The sequence below is a fragment of the Thalassophryne amazonica genome, chromosome 19, assembly GCF_902500255.1.
Source record: "Thalassophryne amazonica chromosome 19, fThaAma1.1, whole genome shotgun sequence".
Classification (NCBI taxonomy): Eukaryota; Metazoa; Chordata; class Actinopteri; order Batrachoidiformes; family Batrachoididae; genus Thalassophryne; species Thalassophryne amazonica.
In genome coordinates this window covers 35923789-35940571 of record NC_047121.1, presented here as the reverse complement: position 1 = coordinate 35940571, position 16783 = coordinate 35923789, and the positions used below count along the sequence as shown (strand labels likewise).

The window sequence follows — 16783 nt, the reverse complement described above, 5'->3', positions numbered from 1 at the left end:
TTTGTATTTGGTCCAGAGTTTAGACACAACTGACTGTGAACAACCAACATCTTTTGCAACATTGCGTGATGATTTACCCTCTTTTAAAAGTTTGATAATCCTCTCCATTGTTTCAATTGACATCTCTCGTGTTGGAGCCATGATTCATGTCAGTCCACTTGGTGCAACAGCTCTCCAAGGTGTGATCACTCCTTTTTAGATGCAGACTAACGAGCAGATCTGATTTGATGCAGGTGTTAGTTTTGGGGATGAAAATTTACAGGGTGATTCCATAATTTATTCCTCAGAATTGAGTGATTCCATATTTTTTCCCTCTGCTTTGGTCTAAAAAAGTAACCGTTACTGACTGCCACAATTTTTTTTTCCTGATTTCTTATAGTGTTTCTTAAAGCCAGATAGTTGCCATTTGAAATGACTTTAGTTTTGTGTCATGTCTGTGATCTGCTTTTTTTTCTACAAAATTAAACAACTGAATGAACATCCTCCGAGGCTGGTGATTCCATAATTTTTGCCAGGGGTTGTAGAAAGTGAATAGGAATGGGCCTAATACAGTGAGAGTGTCTAGATAAGTAAGATGGCAACCATGAGAGAACCTGGCCAGTAATACCAAAGTACAGTAACTCTCAAGCCTATCCAGCAATATACAATGATTGACCATGTCAAGCGTGGCAATAAGTTCTAGCAATAGCAGCACTGTGGTGGTATCTGAGTCCATTGCAAACAGAAGATCATTCACCACTTAGTAAGTACTGTGTCCTCTAACTGCAGTGGTTCAAAGAGGTCTGTATTAGCAAGGTAATCCACAAGCTGCAGTGAAACCACTTTATGAAGAATTTTAGAGCAGAAGCATAGATTTGATGTCTGTAATTTTTAGTGAACTCTGATCTAAGTTACTTTTCTTAAGAATAGGTTTGATCACTGCAGCTTTTAAAAATGTCAGAAGAGAACCTGATATTGGTGACAAATTAACAATATTCCTTAGTCCTTAAGCAGTTTACATGGTATCTGGTCAAATAGACAAGTCATGATTTTAGCTGAGTTCACAAGTTGTGACCACATAACCAGTGAAGTTGGGTTAAAATTGGAAAGTCCTGGCTTCCTAGCAGAGATGGTGCTTCTGTTGGTACAGGCTAGTAGTGTGCCTGAAACATGCTGTCATATTTTTGACCTAATATCCTCTATTTTCTCGATTTACAGGTGGTTGCCCTTGGAAAAAGTGTAGACAGTGTTAAACAGGAAATTTGAATTTTGCTTGTTTATGCTAATTAAATCAAAATAATAGTCCCTCTTTGTAGTCAGTAACGCATGCTTATATTCCAAGATAGTGTTGCGCCGTGAAAGACAAATAACTAGTTTTTGAGCTGCGACATTTATGCTCGACTCCTACACCTATGCTTGAGATCCCTTAGATAATCTTTAAACAAATGCATGTTCAGCCAAGGGTGCTGAGATTTTATAGTAGATGGAGTAATCCAATCTAGTAGACTCGTAAGGACCGAATTTAAGATATTCCTGAGGCTATCTGCTGATTGGTTATTGTCCTTCTGATCGTGACTACTCGTGGCTGTCTGAGTGGAGCAGAGGACCAAATATTGAAATGAACTAAATTTAGGACCCCATAAGTCATTAAACAAAACCTAGATTTATAAATTAAAGCTTCACCTCCTCCTTGCTTTGTACCAAGGGCAACATGACTAAATGTGTATGCAAGTGGGCAGGCTTCATTCAAAGCCAGGAAGACATTTGGTTTAGCCAGGTTTTACAAGTTGATCATATCAAAATGATGTTTCAAAATTAGGTCATGTTAGATAATATCTGTGCTAATTCATTATTTTATGTTAGCTATCAACTATTTGTGTTATTTGTTTGGAGGTTCTGAGAAATATAAGTTAAGTTTTACTTTATCATGTGTCCAAGTCTCAGACACAGGGAGATCTTCCCCTGTTGGTGAGAGCCAGTAACATTAGAAATGTGAGCCTAAACCACACCCATGTTAACACCCACAAGGTATAAAAAGTGTTGTATGACTCATTTTAGGGGCCTTTCACAAGATGGACACTGTCTGTGAGGGTCCCAGGCCTGGTTTCTAACGTGACCTTGAATAAACTCAAAATGAGGAATACAATGGTTTGGTTTTTGGTAAGGGGCAGAATTTTACATAAAAGAACCAGGTAGAAATAACAGTCATTAATCAACAATGACTGAGAGAATAAGGACCTTATGTTAATGAAACCTAAACTAACAACCTTACTGGATTTAGCAGATGATCCAGTTGAAACAGTGATTTTGCCGTAATGTAGGTCCGATGTCTGTTTAGTTATAGGTTTACAGCGGTCTATACCAGCTGAGGGTGATAAAATCTGATTTTTTTTTTTTTTTTAAAGCTCTGGATGTTCAGCTGGTGCAGCATCACCAGTTCTAATAGTATCCAAGATGCTGATGGGCACTAAATTTCCATAACATGAACTTATCAATATTTTATGGGTACATCATTTGATGCAGGCCACAGTAGCAGTATGATTCTCTGGACCCAAGTAAACATTTAAAATCAGCTGTCATGTCTAGTCTGACTAGAATCCCTGATCACTAACGCGCAGAGTTTTGGCCTGTGGATGGGGTTGCAGGTTGCCCGTAAGATGGGAGGTCTACAAATAGGCCTCACAAGGGCAGAAAAAAACTGGTCACAGTCGGTAAAAGTGACTGCAGACCAGGCACCACAAATGGACACCATGTTTTCAAGCTTTCTTCCACCTCACCACAGTCCATGGTGGAGCTGAGCTAAAGCTAACGTTCATGTTAGCCACCACAACATTAAACTTCTCTGGGGTACCCATAACATTGGACTTCAGTGAATTAATAAGCTGCTGTAGCTTATGGACACAACTCTCTAAGAGTCCACCCTGTCTGCCAACATTGCACAACTAAAACAGACCTTTGTGCACAAGTTAAACAAAGTGCTCATGGACTAAGAGATAATTAGCTAAGCTATCCACTCCTAAAACACACACAAACTGATTACTGATGGGTTTTTTTTATCAGTCTGATCCTGATGTCCAGCCATATTAATCAGGGATGGTGAGCAGAAAGTCGTTTGCAGGGCTTCATGTGAATCCTTAAGGGAAGCTACAAGTCTGTGGCCAGACATCACAAACTCAGCGCCAACATCTTCCATGAGAACATGATTGGTCTTCTTGGCTTCACCAGCAGAACTGACAGTACACTGTTCACAAAGAAAAACACAGACCTCTTTCAATTGTGTTCACGTGAGTTTCAGTCCAAGATGATATATTTATGCCTGATCTTTTCAGCTGGCTTCAGTGCAGCTGGTCAGTTGCAAAGAGGAACTCCATCATTCCACCTGCAGACTGTAAGCGTGTTACTGTTTTTAAACTTTTCCTCACACTTTTTCTTTCTGGTGGCTCATTTCTTGTTTTAAATCATTTGAGTCTCAGCCAAGTAACTGTGATTATACATACCATATTTCCTGGATATTAAGTTGCATGTTTATATATATATATATATATATGAGTACATATGACTAATTACTACCAGTTTTACTGTTACTCTGACTTATACTCTGATGCATCTTGTAGGCCGGAAAATACGATAATTAATTTGCTACTATATTTGTTGCCATAAATATGCTGCTAGAATTCATGTTTTATTTATTTTCCCCATCAGAATGTGCTTGAGCACGTTCTTTTAGGCATCAATGTGGAAACAGCTTCTGCCCCAGAAGTAGTAAGTGGCACAGTAGGTTCAAGTAAACCTCCTCATTCTTCAGCCAATCCACACTTCTCTTCTTTTTCTAAGGTTGTCTCACTCCATGACTACTGTGCTAATCGATCTGATGAACTGACCCTCCACCGTGGTGATGTCATACGTGTGCTGTACAAAGACAATGACAAATGGTGGTTTGGACGCCTAACCAGCGGGCATCAGGGATATTTTCTCGCTTCTTATGTAGCAGATCAGAGTAAGTGGGTGGTAATTTAGTTTAAGACACTTCAGATATATAATGTATGTACTACCTAATATGTCTGCACTAACTCGTACTATAATGAGGCGTTTTATTGTTGTAGGAGAGTTCAAGGAAGAGGTGACTCAGTCTGTGGATGTAAACGCAGCCTTATCTGAGGGGACGGTCGAAAGGTCAACGCAAACCAAGGTAAAAGAATGAATGACATTGATATTAGTGCAGATAAAAATTAATGATCAGTGTTTGCACAACCAGTGCTGCTTGTTACATTATTTCTGTGGAGTCTAGAGCATATTTTTTGCCATTTTTGTTGATTTTTAGCAGCATTTCACATTTCAGAAATCTTCTATTTTTATTTAAAAAAAAATTGTATTCTCTTAGCCCTATTTTGGTGGAATTATGTGTCACTGTTCAAGGCTAAAGTAGATTAGGAACAGTCAAAAGATAGATTTAAGGATGTTTTTTTTAAACACGTAAACACAGATTAATTGTAATTGCTGGCACTCTGCATAGTGTTTTAGTTTTATTTCTTCCTTCTTGTTTTCATTTCACTTTTTCAAGGCATCTGCTGCCGTTAGCTCTGGGGAAATACGGTTTATTTCGGAACGGGACACCGACCCTGAGGTGACTGACTCCAAGTAAGTCTCCAACAGCTTTGCCTTAATCTTCCAGGACATCACATGAAGCTGCAGTTTTTAAAAAAATGTATTCTTCAGGAAAACCAGGACCACACAGATTTATAGCATGTAACATCTTATTGAGTTTATGGTTTACTGATTAATAACAAAAGCTTCCTTCCACAGATCGAAGAGGAAAACAAAAATTAAGAGTTCAAGACTTCCTCCACCATTATCTCAGGCCACACTTTCTGTTCCAGGTGTTTCACCATTGAGCAGCAGCAGCAGTAGGAAACCTAGATCAACAGGTAGACCTGTTGATTCCAAAGCCACCAACAGGCCAGACAAACAGCTCCTTTGAGTCCGAAGCATCAACCTAGTCCTTTAAAATTGCACTACTTTTGTCAATAAAAATTGAGGTTTATGTAATACGACATTTACATCGTATTCAAACAGTAGACGTGGTTTAACACGGATATACTGAACACTGACTGAACATGTGTTGGACCCATTGAGATGAAAGAGCTTGACACTGGCCAGACACTATTAATAAAGGACCTGTGAGCGTCCCGTCGAGATGAGGTGAACGTCGAGATGAGGTGCGTCGCGCTACTGCGCATGTGTGCGCATGTGCACATCGCTCTACCCCGGACTTGAAGACGTCACCCGTCGAGATGAGGTACCTCACGCAACTGCACATGTGGAGATGATGTAACTCGCTCAATGTGCAACTGCGCATGCGCATTGTTTTTTTTTTTTGTTTTTTCCGAAACAAAGTTGTTTTGTTTTTGTTTTTTTTATTAATTGTATTCAGTGTATTTATAGCCTAGTAAGTAAAACATTTTCTGTATTTTATGTTAGGAGCATGAATGTATGTATATTTTGCCTGTTGAAATAAGCTAATTCCAGGTTAAAAATACTTATCGTTTTATAGTGAGTAGATTTTATACATTACCATGTTCGGATGAACAATTTATAGATTTACTTGCCATTCAAAATAAGCAAATTTCAAGTAATTTTTTCAGGGCATGCATGTGCAGTTACGCGAGGAGCCTCATCTCAATGACGCACCTCATCTCGACAGAACACCGGGTCAGCAGGCAGCATTTCAGCATGCTTTTCTCACAGGAATTTTAAGTACAAGGGTTTGGAAGTATGCATAATGCAATAGTACAAAACATTTTGCATGGTTGAATAACGTGAAACTAGAGAGTACTTGGAGAGCACATAGCTCCGCCCATACTTCACAAATAACTCTGCAACTATTAGAGCTCAATTTTAGCAGGATTACACAGATACTACTGAACTGATTTTCTTGAAACTTGAAAGGGTGGGGCAAGGAAATTCGCAAAAATATTGAGGAAAAACCCCTATTCCATAATGTTAAAGAAAGTGGAGGGGGGGCACGATGGGGGATCCTGGATCCTTAACTGCAGGTTTTAACCCCTTAACGCCCGAATTTATATAGCTGTATATAAAAAAAATGTTTTGTGTGTTTTTGCCTTTAAGTAGATGGTAAATAATGTTGAGATTAATAATTTCACTTTTGCACAAAAACTAGATAGTAATATTGGGTATTCTGGTAATGACTTTGTTATAATGTTATAATAATGATGGTATGTTGCAAATTTGCGACAACGGGCATACAGGTCAATTTGGTAAGTTGCATATTTGAGTCAGAGATTGTAGCATATATGCGACAATGGGCATTAAGGGGTTACTCTTAATGTTGTCTTCCTTAGCCCATACCCCACGCTTTTAACAGAGTTTTAAGAAAATTCATCAGGTCCCAAACCCATTGTTTCACAAGTTGACGTTTATGTGCCTGTGACTTCTCATTAACATGCTGTGGGAGCAACACACACTTAACACACTGTGCACATAGGTTAACAGACTTGATCTGTGTGGATCCTTTTGGACAAAAACTTTTTTTTTTAAACATCTGATATACATTTTGGTGGTGGAGGGGGAGCTGTCTTTCAGAGTTATTATATTCATGTACAGATTGATAAATGCTAATACTGTAAACGGTGTTTGTACAAATTTTGTTACTTGGAGAAATGTATAGTTTTAAGGATTGTTGCTTTACATCTTTGTGAATTATTATTGTGGATATGAAATAGCTGTTCTATGCATTGTTCCTGCCCATATAGTAAGTACATATATATTTTTTAATTTTCTTATCTGTGAGATTAATACATTTTGCCCCCCAACAGACACACAATAAAAAAATGTTCCTCAGTTGCAAAGTGTCTTACTAGTAGTCACTGTTAAAATTTAACATTGTTAAACAGATTAGCGAATGCATTAATGGATTATTTCAGAAGACGACCAGGTGATTATCAAAGTATATTCTGGTCCATACTGCGGATATGCAGGTTATGTTATGTATGAAGTGTCACAGATGGTAAATTTACATCAATAATCATTCAGAATGTTTCATATTGTTATAGTTTTATTATAATTAGCAGAAAAGATATAGCAGAAATGTAACATTCCCAGTCACCAATACTTAGTGCAGTAATTAGTTTCAACATAAACACCAACAACTGCAGTGAAATATGACCCGGTTATATTACTGGATGTGGTGTTTCTATTTCACAGTGGTACGCAGAAAATTTCACTTCAAATAGAGTGTAATGATTATTTTTCTTCCATGACATGACTTCAACATGAAGTCATGTAAGCTAGTCACAGAAACTAGAGCAAAACATACAGTGAACAGAAAGACAGGTACTTTGACTTTGATGTGGACTATAAGATTAGTGTAATTTTCAGTCCTTTTCTGACAGTTAAGTCTGATCTCCAGAGTTAACACACACCTGATCCTGTCAGGTCTCAGAAGTTAAGCACAGTGGGTCCTGAGTACTATTTGGGTGGTAGACCGCTTAGGAAACCCAGGAGCTGCATGTTTCTTTCTCCATGTCGAACTAGAGTCAGAAAGGCCATCCAGTGTAAAACATCTGCTCCTGTAGCAACTCTGAGCAGATCAGGTTCTGACTTCACAAATTATCAGCAACTAATCGAAAATGATAATGTCTGATTTATTGCACTTAAAGACTACAACACTAGGATTAAGTTGTTTCCAGTCCGGAGGCCCTCGACATGTCGCTGCTCAGACAAGGCTCTCAGTCATCCAGGAGAGGAGTGCTTTCATCTACACATCTGCCTCCATTCTCATGAACACTTAAAAGAAACAAACAAAAGAGATATTAAACCAGCTTCCCCGCCCCCCAATTAAAATATCCATCTATAATCATCAGAAGTAATTATCCAGGTGAAGAATTACCGTTGTGGTGTGAGTCTTTGACAGAGATAATACAAAGTGAGGAGCAGCGCCTGTTGACAGAAAAACAAGAATGATAGGGTTATTTCTGAAACATCTTAAGCGGTGCCACCTGAGAGTTTCCTGTAACTGCCAAGAAACTTAAATCAGCTCCCCGTGTATATAATTGGGTTTATAACGGTATAGAAACAAGTAGCATAAACAAACAGCACAAAAATATATACAACCCCTGGCAAAAATTATGGAATCACCGGCCTCGGAGGATGTTCATTCAGTTGTTTAATTTTGTAGAAAAAAAGCAGATCACAGACATGACACAAAACTAAAGTCATTTCAAATGGCAACTTTCTGGCTTTAAGAAACACTATAAGAAATCAGGAAAAATAATTGTGGCAGTCAGTAACGGTTACTTTTTTAGACCAAGCAGAGGGAAGAAAATATGGAATCACTCAATTCTGAGGAAAAAATTATGGAATCACCCTGTAAATTTTCATCCCCAAAACTAACACCTGCATCATATCAGATCTGCTCGTTAGTCTGCATCTAAAAAGGAGTGAACACACCTTGGAGAGCTGTTGCACCAAGTGGACTGACATGAATCATGGCTCCAACACGAGAGATGTCAATTGAAACAAAGGAGAGGATTATCAAACTCTTAAAAGAGTAAATAATCACGCAATGTTGCAAAAGATGTTGGTTGTTCACAGTCAGCTGTGTCTAAACTCTGGACCAAATACAAACAACATGGGAAGGTTGTTAAAGGCAAACATACTGGTAGACCAAGGAAGACATCAAAGCGTCAAGACAGAAAACTTAAAGCAATATGTCTCAAAAATCGAAAAATGTACAACAAAACAAATGAGGAATGAATGGGAGGAAACTGGAGTCAACGTCTGTGACCGAACTGTAAGAAACCACCTAAAGGAAATGGGATTTACATACAGAAAAGCTAAACGAAAGGCATCATTAACACCTAAACAGAAAAAAGGTTACAATGGGCTAAGGAAAAGCAATTGTGGACTGTGGATGACTGGATGAAAGTCATATTCAGTGATGAATCTCGAATCTGCATTGGGCAAGGTGATGATGCTGGAACTTTTGTTTGGTGCCTTTCCAATGAGATTTATAAAGATGACTGCCTGAAGAGAACATGTAAATTTCCACAGTCATTGATGATATGGGGCTGCATGTCAGGTAAAGGCACTGGGGAGATGGCTGTCATTACATCATCAATAAATGCACAAGTTTATGTTGATATTTTGGACAATTGAAAGGATGTTTGGGGATGATTAAATCATTTTTCAAGATGATAATGTATCTTGCCAGAGCAAAAACTGCAAAAACATTCCTTGCAAAAAGACACATAGGGTCAAATGTCAATGAGCAGATCTGATTTGATGCAGGTGTTAATTTGGGGGATGAAAATTTACAGGGTGATTCCATAATTTTTTCCTCAGAATTGAGTGATTCCATATTTTTTTCCTCTGCTTGGTCTAAAAAAGTAACCGTTACTGACTGCCACAATCTTTTTTTCTTGATTTCTTATAGTGTTTCTTAAAGCCAGAAAGTTGCCATTTGAAATGACTTTAGTTTTGTGTCATGTCTGATCTGCTTTTTTTCTACAAAATTAAACAACTGAATGAACATCCTCTGAGGCCGGTGATTCCATAATTTTTGCCAGGGGTTGTATACCTCAACAAAAACAATAAAACTGTGAAATACCAACAAGAAAGAACCAAAACAAGTCTGGGGGGGGGGTAAAACACACAAAAAGGATGAAAAGGAACAACCGAGCCTTGGTGTAATATGTACTGTGCACCACTTGAAACTGGATGAGGCCATGCCTTGCACAAAAGGAGGATTTGTGGACCTGTTTTAAAATCTCTTGCCTGCACCTTATCCATCAGAATCACTCAAGTCCTCCTCGGACAGGGCCTCCCCTGAATTTAATGACTCTGGACACAGAAGATTCATATGAGAAATTGAGTCTTTCAAAGTTGGAGTTTGTGATAGGTTTTCTCTGTCTAATGAATGAAACTTCACATCAAGAACATACTGTACAGTTCTGACAGCCAGCCTCATACGTTCTGTTTAGTTTGTGCAGTTTTACGCTGTATGCCTTCCTTCTTTCTTTTTCTTTTTTTCTTTTCTTTTTAATATTTATTTCATTCATTTAAAAGAAAAACAGAAAAGCAGAAACAAGCACCACAACACCAGAATGAAAAGGAGCAGAAAGAACAAGTCTTATTATTTCTGCCCCTTTTAACAATACAATCTTTCAATATCCAGCATCATAGTCAACATTATTTAACAGATTGCATTTCTTTAACTTGTCACATACCACTGACCCATTTCATAATTATGACCATTAATTAATAGATTACATCTCTGACAGGTTACATTTTAAACTTAAGACACTCCAAACATTATTAACAGATTACCTTTTTTTCTTTTTCTTTTTTACTTTCTTGCAGCCCACTGACTTATTTCATAGTTTCATACTTACTTAATACATCTAATTTAATATGTTTTTTAAATAATTTAAGCGACCTTAATTCTTTAATTTCTTTATTAAGATTGTTCCATAATTTGACACCATTTACTGCAATACTCCTTTCCTTTACTTTGGTTCTAAATCTTGGTTTTTTAAATACTTCTATTCCTTTCAATTTATAACTACTTACTCTTTTTTCAAACATATTTTGAATGTTTGTTGGTAAAGTATTTTTATTAACTTGGTACACTGTAATATTTTCAAATCTACTAAATCATGAAATTTAAGTACCCTATACTTAATAAACAATGGATTCCTCACATTGACAAGGTTCAGGAAGTTTGTGATGGCATACAGTGACGATGAGAAATGAAGAATTGGTGGCAGAGATGGTACACCACGAAAATAATGAACTAATGAAGTGTTTTAAAAGTCTCTGACAAGTAACTCCTCACGCACTGGCAGTTTAAAAAATAATAATGCTGGTGGCAGTGTCTGTATGAGGTCTGTTAGAAAACTATCCGACCTTTTTATTTTTTGCAAAAACCATATGGATTTGAATCGCGTCTGATTGCATCAGTCAAGCTTGAACCGTCGTGTGCATGCGTGAGTTTTTTCACGCCTGTCGGTTGCGTCATTCGCCTGTGAGCAGGCTTTGTGTGAGCAGTGGTCCACCCCTCTCGTCGGATTTTTTTTGCGAATAAAATGTCTGAACGATTTGGAGCTTTTCTACATCAAATTTTTCCAGAAACTGTGAGAGACCTACAGGTGGACACATTCGGAAAATTCAGATGGCTTTCAGGGAGGATTTTATGGGATTACACAGATTAAGGAGTGCTCCAGCCAGTTTAAAGACCGCCCACAGCGGCCGAGAGCGCGGCGCACTCCGAGCGCCGATCGACAGGCTGAAACCCCGCTGAAACAACCAGATCATTTCCAAAGTGAAGGCTTTGTTGATCCGGGACGTTGTCTGTCTTCCACAGAAATGGCAGAAGACGTGGACATCAGCACTTTTTCGGCACATTCCACTGTTACAGGAGTTTTTGTCATGGAAAGAGAAGCGGAGGGATGCGCCACAGAGCCGCTCATGGCACGGGACAAAAGCACCTCGAGGTTGGTCTCACAGGACGGCTTTTGGTGGCTTTTCAGTCGTGTGACTATCTGAGAAATTGTGGATGAGCTGGACATGCCAGAACATGTCCTGTGAGCCTTCATCACGGCGTTGCTTTGCGCCATGCGGCTCCGTCCCGACGCGTGAATTCCTCCGCTCCAATTTCCATGACAAAAACTCCTGTAACAGTGGAATGTGCCGTTCATTTCCAAACTGAACGCTGTGTTGATCTGGGACATCGTCTGACTACCACAGAAATTGCAGAAGACATGGACATCAGCACTTTTTCAGCACACTGAGACAGACGTGCGGAGGAATTCGCGCGTTGTGATGAATGAATGAATGAATGAATGAAAATGAATGAATGAATGAATGAATGAATGAATGAATGAATGAAAACTGTTTATTTCGAACATTTGATACAACAACAATTACAAGATAGATCAGTAAAGACAACAACAAAAAAATTCCTACTGTGTACCCAACATGTCCGAAAAGGGGTAGGGTGAAGCATCAGCTTATTTATCCCTACCCCTTCTTCCCCACAACCAGTAATACCCTTTGCCACATATACACATAAATTCCTACACACCTAAACCGATATCAATATATATATATATACATATATATACACACACATACATATACTCATCAACATACACATATATACACATATACATATATACACATATATATACACAAACATAAATATACACCTACACATACCTACTTACATACAAAATACTATATATTTACAAGCCGAAGCAAACAACAAAAACACCCTAACCCTCATTACCCTTCCTCCTCCCTATACCCAGAAAAAAACATATTTTTGTACCGCTGTTTGAACTGGTTCATGCTTGGACATTGCTTGAGCCCCACTCCCAATCTGTTCCACATCCTCACCCCACAGACAGAAATACAGAAACCTTTTAATGTTGTTCGTGCCCACTGATGCTTTAAATTAAATTTCCCCCTCAGACTGTAATCCCCTGATCTGTTAAAAAACATATTTTTAATATTTGCTGGAAGTAAATTGTTTATTGCTTTATACACAATTTGTACTGTTTGAAAATGAACCAAGTCTGTGAATTTTAAGAATTTGGATTGTAAAAATAGTGGATTTGTATGATCTCTATAGCCAGTATTATGAATAATTCTTATAGCTCTTTTCTGCATTACTGACAGTGATTGTGTTGTACCTTTATAAGTATTACCCCATACCTCTGCACAGTACTGTAAATATGGTAAAACCAGTGAGCAGTAAAGAATGCGGAGTGAGTTGTGGTCCAGAATATGTTTCGCTTTGTTTAGAACTGAAATGCTTCTTGACAGTTTACTTTGTATATGTTTTATATGAGTCTTCCAGTTTATCTTATCATCTATTATCACCCCCAGAAACTTATTTTCATGTACCCTTTCAATATCTACCCCCTCGACTTGTAACTGAACCTGTATATCTGTATTACAATAGCCAAATAACATGTATTTTGTTTTACTTAAGTTTAATGATAATTTATTTCTGTCAAACCATATTTTCAATTTTCCCATTTCCATACTGATCCTCCTCAGTAACTCCTGCAAATCCCCCCCTGAACAAAAAATGCTTGTGTCATCTGCAAATAATACTAATTTTAATATTTTGGAAACATTGACAATATCATTTATATAAATTAGAAACAGTTTTGGACCCAATACTGACCCCTGTGGGACGCCACAAGCATTGTCCAAGCATGATGATGTATATTCCCCCAACTTCACAAACTGTTTTCTGTTACTTAAGTAGCTTCTCACCCAGTGCAACACCAACCCCCTAATCCCATACTGTTCAAGTTTATTGATTAATATGTCATGATTAATTGTATCAAAAGCCTTTTTAAGATCTATAAATATTCCAACTGAATGTAATTTGTGGTCTATGGCGTTTGTAATCTCCTCAACTGATTCTATTAATGCAAGTGATGTTGAACTATGTGCTCTGAATCCATATTGACTATCAGTAAGTAATTTATGTTTATTTATGAATTTGTCTAATCTATTATTGAATAACTTTTCTAATAATTTGGAAAATTGTGGAAGCAAAGAAACAGGTCTATAATTTGTGAAGTGGTGTCTATCCCCAGTCTTATACAGCGGCACAACCTTAGCTATTTTCATTTGATTGGGAAATTTACCGGTTTGAAATGATAAGTTACAGATGTATGTTAATGGTTCTACAATCCATTCAATGACCTGTTTTACCACCACCATATCAATTTCATTTAAATCGGTAGATGTTTTATATTTACAATTATTCACAATGTCTATAATTTCATTTCCATCCACTGCTGTGAGGAACATTGAACAGGGATTTCTTTCTATGAGATTATTATCCCAATCCTCAGGTTGGGAATCGGGAATTTTTTCTGCCAAGCTTGGTCCAATATTTACAAAAAAATTATTAAAACCGTTGACTACCTCATCCTTATTTTCCTTCTTGACATTATTATCAATGAAATACTGAGGGTAACTCTGTTTTTTATTACCATTTTTGATAATGCTATTTAATATATCCCATATTCCTTTAATATTGTTTTTGTTATTATATAATATGTTACTATAATATTCCTTCCTACATACCCGTATAATATTAGTTAATCTATTTTTGTATTTCTTATATCTATTTTCTGCCTCTTTAGTCTTTAGTTTTATGAATTCTCTATACAGTGTATTTTTCTTATTACATGCATTTCGTAACCCTTTCGTCATCCATGGTCGAGCTTGGATTTTTTGTTTTCTGTAGTCTTGTTTAATTGGACAATTTTTATCATATAATGATGTAAATATTTGTAAAAAAGTTTCATATGCACTATCAACATCACTTTCACTGTATACCTTTTCCCAGTTTTGCTCCTGTAAATCCTTCTTTAGTGTGTTCATGTTTTCCTCTGTCCGCACTCGCCTGTATTTTATTTTCTCCTCTGGCTGATTCCGCCGATGGTTTCTATTATAAACGATGAAAACTGGTAGATGATCACTAATGTCATTGATTAATAATCCACTCACAGTGTTATTCTCAATATCATTGCTGAATATATTATCAATTAAGGTGGCACTATGGGATGTAATTCTGCTTGGCCTGGTGATTTTTGGATATAAACTCATACTGTACATTATACTGATAAATTCATCTGTTATTTTATGCTTATTTGGATTGAGCAGATCAATATTTAAGTCACCACAAATGAACACAGTTTTTTGATTAGTTTTTGAGAACATTTTTCCCATACAGTCAGTGAATGTTTCAATACTAGATCCTGGTGCTCTATATATACAGCTGACTAATACATTTTTGCTTTTTTCTTCACATATTTCAATAGTTATACATTCTAATAAGTTATCAATCACAGTTGTCATATTGTCTACTATTTTATAATCCATGTTCTTATCCACATACACAGCCACTCCTCCTCCACTCTTATTCTTTCTGTTTACACAATTAAATTCATATCCATCCAGTTCAAAATCCATTCCTTTATCTTCATTGATCCATGTTTCTGATATAGCAATTATGTTAAATATTTTTTTAAACTGACTTAAATATTCTTTAATGTTGTTAAAGTTTGCATATAGACTTCTGCTGTTGAAATGGATTATTGATAATTTGTTATCCGTTTTAATGATCCGATTAAACTGTTCATCTGTATAATAGCAACAACTGTCATTGATATTTGAGAAGAAATTATTGTCTGGGTCTATATCGTGCTCCAAGTCCAGTACATTGTGGTCTGTGTATTTAAATGTTCTCAGTTCTACTTTTCCATGATCAGCAATCCTTTGAGTTATATCCTTCTTGTCTCCAGATGTAGATGAATAGGTAGTAGATGAATAGGTTCCTCTGGTCTGTGTCATGGTGTTGTGATGTGTTTGTGTCCTCATACCTTATTGGTCATATCTGTCCAGATCCTCGCTTTAAGAAACACTATTGTTCATATTTGTCCAGCTCCTCGATGTTCCTTATTGCCATGACTTTTGCTTGTTCTGGTGATCCGTTCAGTTTGATGAATATTTTACAGTTTGAAGTCCATGTGTGCTGGATTTTTCCCTGTTTCTTCAAGAAGCGTGCTTTCCTGGCGATGTCGGCATTCCGTTTGGTGAGATGTTCATTGATGAATACGTTTGTCCCTTTCAGTTTTCTTCCTTGTTTTAACAGTGCTGTTTTGTGTTTTCTGTTGATGAATCTCATGATGACGGTTCGTTTATCACCGTCATTTCTCCGGGGCAGAGGGTGGCACGCTTCAATGTTATTTAAATCCATTTCTATACCTTTAGATAGGAGGAAATCAGCAACCTGTTTTTCCACAGAGCTGACCTCCTGTTCACTGGGCTCCCCTCCGCTCTCATCTGTTACCGCCCGTGCGTAGGACCGTGGTTTGATATGAAGACCTGTGATGATGACGTCGTTGATTCTGGTGTACTGCTCCAATTCAGCCACTCTATTTTCCAGCTGCACCAGATGCCGGTCTTTCTCGGCGTTCTGGAGCCGTAATGCCTTCACCTCCTCCACCAGATCCATGATTGATTTCTGTTGCTGCTTCACAACAGAAATCTCCTCTGATAAAAAGTCCAGAGATTTTTTTAATATCGTCACCTTCCTCCGCTGTCAGAACCTTCTTAGGCCCCATGGTCGGCTTATGAGCAGCTTGTCGATCGCCGATGTTAACAGCCTGTGTTGTTTATCACCGGGATGGATCTGCACTGCGCTGGTGCCGCGCGGCCTCGGTGTTTCCGCGCTGATGGATCCGCGGTGGCTGCACGAGGCCTCGGAGAAGCGGCACTCGTGACGCGCGGCTCTAATGACGCAGCGCGCGGCCTCAGTGAATTCACCACGTTGAGCCTCGGACGTTGTTGCTGTCCAGTCGCGGGGCTAAGTTGCCGGTTGAGGTGGTATTCCCACTGTCCGGGTTGGCAAACACCGGCGTGGCAGATGGCAACTACAAACACCACCTCTGAAAACTCGGGTACAAACTTTTTGCAGCTCACTCTGACGACACGCAGCTCTGACTGACTGTGACTGACGCAGCTCCGCACTTAAAATCAGAGATGGGCTTATCTCACTCAATCCTGGAGCCATGGAGCCGCATGGCACAAAGCAACGCCGTGATGAAGGCTCACAGCACATGTTCTGGCATGTCCAGCTCATCCACAATTTCTCGGATAGTCACACGACGGAAAAGCCACCGAAAGCCATCTGAAAGCCATCCTGTGAGACCAACACGGAGGTGCTTTTGTCCCGGGCCATGAGCGGCTCCGTGGC

The 16783-nt window shown here is 38.2% G+C and overlaps 2 protein-coding genes across 2 annotated transcripts in view; one reads left to right on the top strand and one right to left on the bottom strand.

Annotated features, from left to right (window-relative positions):
- ahi1 (Abelson helper integration site 1) overlaps positions 1-5163 on the top strand; it is a 28842-nt gene extending 23679 nt beyond the window's left edge. Inside the window, 6 exon segments of the mRNA XM_034194881.1 lie at positions 3309-3367; positions 3682-3741; positions 3814-3976; positions 4083-4168; positions 4541-4617; positions 4783-5163. Of these exon segments, the coding sequence (XP_034050772.1) occupies positions 3309-3367; positions 3682-3741; positions 3814-3976; positions 4083-4168; positions 4541-4617; positions 4783-4957 (620 nt within the window). The 3' untranslated portion in view covers positions 4958-5163.
- Positions 5164-7171: 2008 nt separating this feature from the next.
- slc18b1 (solute carrier family 18 member B1) overlaps positions 7172-16783 on the bottom strand; it is a 28146-nt gene continuing 18534 nt past the window's right edge. Inside the window, exons 13-14 of the mRNA XM_034159425.1 lie at positions 7886-7935; positions 7172-7782 (exon numbers count right to left, since the gene is read on the bottom strand). Of these exons, the coding sequence (XP_034015316.1) occupies positions 7725-7782; positions 7886-7935 (108 nt within the window). The 3' untranslated portion in view covers positions 7172-7724. The remainder of the gene's footprint in view (positions 7783-7885; positions 7936-16783) is intronic.